Source organism: Microtus ochrogaster, linkage group LG2 (assembly GCF_000317375.1).
Source record: "Microtus ochrogaster isolate Prairie Vole_2 linkage group LG2, MicOch1.0, whole genome shotgun sequence".
NCBI lineage: Eukaryota > Metazoa > Chordata > Mammalia > Rodentia > Cricetidae > Microtus > Microtus ochrogaster.
In genome coordinates this window covers 45,708,790-45,714,721 of record NC_022028.1, presented here as the reverse complement: position 1 = coordinate 45,714,721, position 5,932 = coordinate 45,708,790, and the positions used below count along the sequence as shown (strand labels likewise).

The 5,932-nt window shown below is 52.4% G+C and overlaps 1 protein-coding gene across 2 annotated transcripts in view; it reads right to left on the bottom strand.

Annotated features, from left to right (window-relative positions):
• Ggt1 (gamma-glutamyltransferase 1) overlaps positions 1 to 3,844 on the bottom strand; it is an 18,463-nt gene extending 14,619 nt beyond the window's left edge. For both annotated transcript variants that reach the window (XM_013351139.2, XM_005360194.2), the window contains exon 1: positions 3,490 to 3,844. In XM_013351139.2, coding sequence (XP_013206593.1) covers positions 3,490 to 3,650 — 161 coding nt within the window. In that variant the 5' untranslated portion in view covers positions 3,651 to 3,844. The remainder of the gene's footprint in view (positions 1 to 3,489) is intronic.
• Between the last annotated feature and the right edge of the window lie 2,088 nt (positions 3,845 to 5,932).

The following is a 5,932-nucleotide window of genomic DNA, read 5'->3' as shown; positions in this document are numbered from 1 at the left end:
TCCCTAAGTTCAGAATCAGACAGGGTATCCTGTGGTCTAGGGATGGCGTTCTTGCCCCGTCCCCATACCTGAGAAGAAAAATTACCAACTCCATAATAGGAGAGCTCCTGCCCTCCTCCCCCATTTCGCCCCCCACACACACACTTGGAGGGTTGAGTGGCGGGTGGTGTAACAGGATTTGATGCCTCATTTTATGTGGGAAAGCAGATTTGCAACTCTTGAGGCACAGGGGAGAACTGAGCCCTGGGCAGAGGGGATGCCACCCTAAGTCCCCAGTACCATCCCGTGTAGCTCTCCCTGCCTGAATCCAGGCATGGATCTAACCTGAGGTCACAATCTCATTCCTATAATTCCTCTGGCCAGCTTGGTCCTCCAGAGGCAGCTGGAGGGTTCCTCATATCCATCGTGGCAACCAGGCCCTGTTCCTGTTGTTCAAGGAACAGTCTAAGCCCCTCTCTAGACCTGCAAGCTTTCTGGGTACATACCCTGAGCCCTGGGGTGAGCCTAGGTCAGGGTCGAGGATTCTTGGTGAGAAAGCCACATTGGGGGTTTCAAGGGGTCTTAGGAGCCAGACCAGCAATACATGGCATCATTCATGGCTGGTACAGAACACTCCCATCCACACAGTAGGGTAGGGAACGGCCATGACCAGTGCTCCACTCTGTGCCCTCATGCAGCTCTGATCTAACTGGGGCATCTTGGGCTTCGTTTCTCCCAGGTTTGGAGCTGTAAACTAAAAGAAGTCTCAGGGTCCCGAGGAGAGCCTTCCGTGACTACATTATTACATGCTTCACCCTTCCGTGTCCACCCACCCATGCCTCTGTCCACTGAACAGCCCTAGAAGGGCACCCGCAGGATTCCCTCTTCTGGGGAAGAAAGTGGGCAGCCTTGACCCCTGACCCCGTCCCTTCCTCCTGGGACAGTGTGACAGGGAAGGCTGGCCCTGCCTCCTGTAAGCAGATGTCCCAGTCCAAGCGGAAGACACCCTGCTGGAAGCCTGGGCTTTCATTTCCCACTCCTCCACCCCAAGTTTTCTCAAAGATCCATTAAAGGAATGTGGAAGGCCAGACGCCCCGGCTCTACCCAAACCAGTGTTGGAAGGGAAACTGAGGCACTGCTCCTCAAACCCAGAACCCTCCCTCTCTGTAACTCTGATGGATTTCCCAGAGGCCCTGGAGGCAATGGGGACCCAAGAGAGAGACCCTCCTTCCTCAGATGATGGTTCTGGGATGGGGAGGAGGAGGTGGCCATAGAACTGACTGCTCCCCCTCCCCCAGAAGCAGCCAGAGCCAAGCCTGTCAGCCTTGCAGAACAGCTCAGTGCCCCAACCCGGACTTGATATCAGGATCTGAGGTTGGGCATCTCCTCAGGGCAGAGGTAGGAAAGGGTCACTAGTATTCCAGGACTCGTGCGCTTACCTAATCCCAAGGGACCAGAGGTCAGCTAAGGGGTGCCCAGCATCCCAGAAGGGCAACTGGAGGCTTCTGAGTGGGGTGTGAAGTAGGGGTCCAGCCAAGCCGGAAGAATGGTCAGTATTGACAGCAAGGCAACAAGGAGGCACAGCCTAGGCTTGTCACCAGGTGACCAAAGTTTACACAGCCCCAGGAGGGCCCTGGGTGGGGAGGTGGGAGGTGCTAAGAGCCTGGGAAAGGGGCTCCCCTTTCTCGGATTTGGTCCCCTCCAAAGGGCAGAGGCCACCAGTGAGCCCTTCCAGAAAGCCCACCAAGACCCTCTGTGACTGTAGAGACAGACACAATGTCCTTGAAATGTTCCCGAGGCAGTGGAATAGGGGTGCCCCCTGGCACTAGACCATAGCCCAGATCTAAGAGGTCTTGCTGTACTTTACTGGTCAGTGACAGAGGTGCGTTCCTGGAACAGAGCCTAAGGCCTCAGCATCCAGACCGGTTCAACTACCAATCAAGGAACATTAGCTCTACAGGCTCAATCAGTGACAGGAGCAACTTAGAAAGACAAGACCCAGAGAAGACCCCACCTGTTCTAAAGTCACACAACCCGGAGGGCAATCCTGCCACCGATTCCTGCCCCAAATTGCTGCACGTCCCTGACAAGCTCACCAATGAAGTTCCAACTAGACCCAGTTGTAGGTCTGCCTCAGGGGCATCCTAATCCCTCCTGGGATCCTAATCCCTTCCCCATTGGCCAAGAGGAACAATTCCCAGACTCCGGTACTCAGTGTGGTAGATTCCCTGTATCCATTAGTATACAAACCTCACATGCCCAGAGATGCTGATGGCTGCCATGCTGCCGGCGCGACCCCTCCAGACACCCCACACATCACACACATGCATCCTGTACACTAATACACACACACACACCTACTGCACACATATATACATCACACACACCAGCACGTACACACACATCACAATACACCCCGAGCTGAATCTAGGCCAACTAAAGCAGATTCCCAAGATACAGCAGAGAAGTAGGTACAAGACAGACTGACAGCCAGACTGGAACGTCTCTGCTAATCTTGCTGGTCCACTGGAGTGTGTGGGCTGCTATGAAGTCTCAAGGCCACAGGAGTCAAACATACCCTCCCACAAGAAATGAAGTTTAATAGCAGCACATGCCTTTAACCTCAGCACGGGGTGGGGTGAGGGGGGGCAGAGTCAGACTGGTCTTTGTAAGTTCATGGTCAGCCAGAGCTATGTAGGGAGACATCTCAAACAGAAAGAAAGAAAACAAAAAGAAAATAAACCGAAGTTTAGCCGAAAGCAGTTTGCCTGGGAGGTCTGCAGATCACACATGGCCCAGGACACCCCATTCCACTCTGTATGTTTATAAGGACATCTGGGTACAAGAACACAGATCTCTTTGGCCTCCCAGACCTGTCTGTACTCTGGCAGGACACTTACTTCTCCCAAATCTAAAGTTAGGATCTGCCTGAAGTTTGCTGCCCAAACTGGTGTGGACAGCATAGGATCAGAAAACACACTTACAATCCCCTTACACACATATCTATACCCCCTTACACACATGCCTATACCCCATTACACACACCTATACCCTTTACACACACACACACACACACACACACACACACACACACACCTATACTCTTCCAATGACTTGAAAAGTACTGCTTGCTGGGAAGCTGATGAAAGAGCTTAAAACACCTAGGCACAGACCTAGAGGTGACAGAGTAAATAATTCATTGCACAACAGTCCCTGCCCCACCCCCAGCCCAAACCCAGAGACGGGCAGGCAAGACTGGAGGGCGCTGTGCCTGTGGAAGGCTGACCATCATTCCTGCTGGGACTGTCAGCCCTTCCTGGGTCTCAATTTCTTCACTCTTAATCCCAAATTCGCTTCCGGGGAACCAGGGCCCAAAGTCTTCTTCTGAAGAGTCTGCGACCCCACCCTGAAACCCTTAACAACCACCCTACACTTGCAGAAGAAAGAGAGGAAAGCCTGGGCAGGCCCCCTCAAGCCCGACTGTCAGGTAAGAAATAGGGCTCTGCCTACCTGTGTGAGCCCACAGGGACCAGGGCACGGGAGCCTGCTGCCCCGTTATCCAGAAGTGTGGTACACCCCTGCTGCGCAGGTGGCTCCAGGGAGCTTCTGAGAGGATCACCAGAGCCCCCAGAGTGGCGTGGTAGAGCCAGGGGACAGAACCAAGTCTTCATACATTCTTGGGGGGTCCCCCAAGTCTATTTTGCCCCACCTACGGTGTCCAGCAGCTCAGAGAGGGTGAGGAGGGCTCTGTGGGGTCACACAGCAGCTGTGGCACAGCCAGACATGTGGTGCATTCAGTCCCGGTTCCACACGGTCCCACAGCAACGGAAGACCAAGTCCCCATCCCCAGCTGTGACCCAGCTCCTCCCTTCCCTCCCCCAGACAGCCTGGGTTGGGAGGAGGTTTTAAAGGTACAGGAGCTATTCCAGGTACAGAGAGGGTTGTCTCCAAATCCAATCCCTGAGGCCATGTGACCTGAAAGGGCTGTGAACAGCTCAGAGCCTGGGAGGCTCCCAAGGAGAAATCTGAACCCAAAGGGACAGGTAGACCTTAAAGAAGAGAAGGGACAGCTATGGCTTCTGTGTTCAAGTAGAGGTCACATAGAGCTGGGGTACAGCCAGATGCCCTAACCTAGTAGAAGTTATGACTGAAGTCCTCTGAGGCCCCACCAGATCTAAGGAGTCTTACCAGGAGGAGGCTGGCCCTCTGGACCATCTGGGCCCCCGAGAGGGGGAGGGGCTGCTACTCCAAGTATTTTGGTAAACTGGATTGGAGGAAGTCTCACCACCCAAGAGTCTTTCCTAATCCCTCAGTTTTCTGGGTAAAGGAAATGGGGGGGTAGGGCACTTGGCAGGGGAAGTGGGGGAAGGTCCATTTAAGCCCTCATAATCTCTCATTGAATGAGATGGGGTTTGTTTCCAACAGAAGGGGAAATCCCAAACCTCTAGGCCCTGGGATCTCACAGTCTATAGCCTGTCCAATTTTCTTCCGTTTACCCTCATTCAGTCAACTCCTTCTCCCGCCAGCTACTCCCCGTCTCTCTGAAGTCTTCTTCTAAGAGGCCCCCAACCTGCTTGGGAATAACCCAGTGCTCTCTGGATCTACACAGCGGCTCTGTAGATAATGGTGCTCCCGCTGAGCCTGACAATGGGAGAGAATGGGAGACAATGGGAGTCCCGTAGTCCCGTGGTCCCGTGGCAAAGGAGAGAAGGGACTTCTGAAAGCTGTCCTCCAGTCTTCACCAGCACTCTGTAGCACAAATATGTATAACACACACACACACACACACACACACACACACACACACACACTAAATTGATTAATGTTAGGGCTGAAAAGACGGCTCATCTTAAGAGCACTGACTACCCTTTCTTCTGAGGACCCAAGTTCGATTCCCAGCACTAACATGGTGGCTCACAACCGTCTCTAACTCCAGTTCCAAGGAGCTCTGACGCCCTCTTTGACTTCCTTGGGCAATTACACGTATGTGGTACGTAGGCAAACACGTGGGCAAAATACACACACACATAAAAAATAAAATAAAATTTAGAATATTTTATTATTACTTATGTATACATGTGTATGTCTGTGTTTGAGAAAGTCAGAGGGGTGTCAGGTCCTCTGAAGCTGGAGTTACAGGCAGTGTGAACTGCCTGTTGTGGGTGTTGGGAATTGAATTTTTTTTTTTTTTTTTTGGTTTTTCGAGACAGGGTTTCTCTGTGGCTTTGGAGCCTGTCCTGGAACTAGCTCTGTAGACCAGGCTGGTCTCGAACTCACAGAGATCTGCCTGCCTCTGCCTCCCGAGTGCTGGGATTAAAGGCGTGCGCCACCATCGCCCGGCTGGGAATTGAATTTGAATCCTTAGCAAGAACAGTATGTGCTCTTAACCACTGAGATGTCTCTCTAGCTCCAAAACAATAAAATAAATTTAAAAGAAGGTTTTCAAACAAGCAAGCAAACAAACAGATAGTTCCATGGTTAAGACAGAGGCTGCTCTTCCAGAGGACCCAGGTTTGATTCCCATCACCCACATGGTGACCCCATAACTGTAACTCTAGTTCCAGGGGATATGACTCTCTCTCTATTCTGGTCTCTAGGAGCACCAGGCACACAAGCAGTCCACAGGCATACATGCAAGCAAAGCACCATACACAGGAAATAAAATTAAAAAACAAACCAAACAGTGCTTTTAGCCAGGTAGGGAGGCCGGGGCCTCGGAGGGACGGACACTAGGATGGAAACCCCAGAAAAGGATCAGGGTTAGGGTTGAGACTGGATTGATGCTGGAGGAAACCCACCCACGAGTCTGGAGGCAGACTTAGAGTCTTCCTGCAGAGGCTCCGTGGATGGTGTGAAGACTCTTGACCTCCCGTACCCCCACACTGAACTCTAAGGTGTCAGGGCCGGAAAGAGGAGCAGCCAAGCCTACAAGCCTAGACCTTGGAAGCCAGGC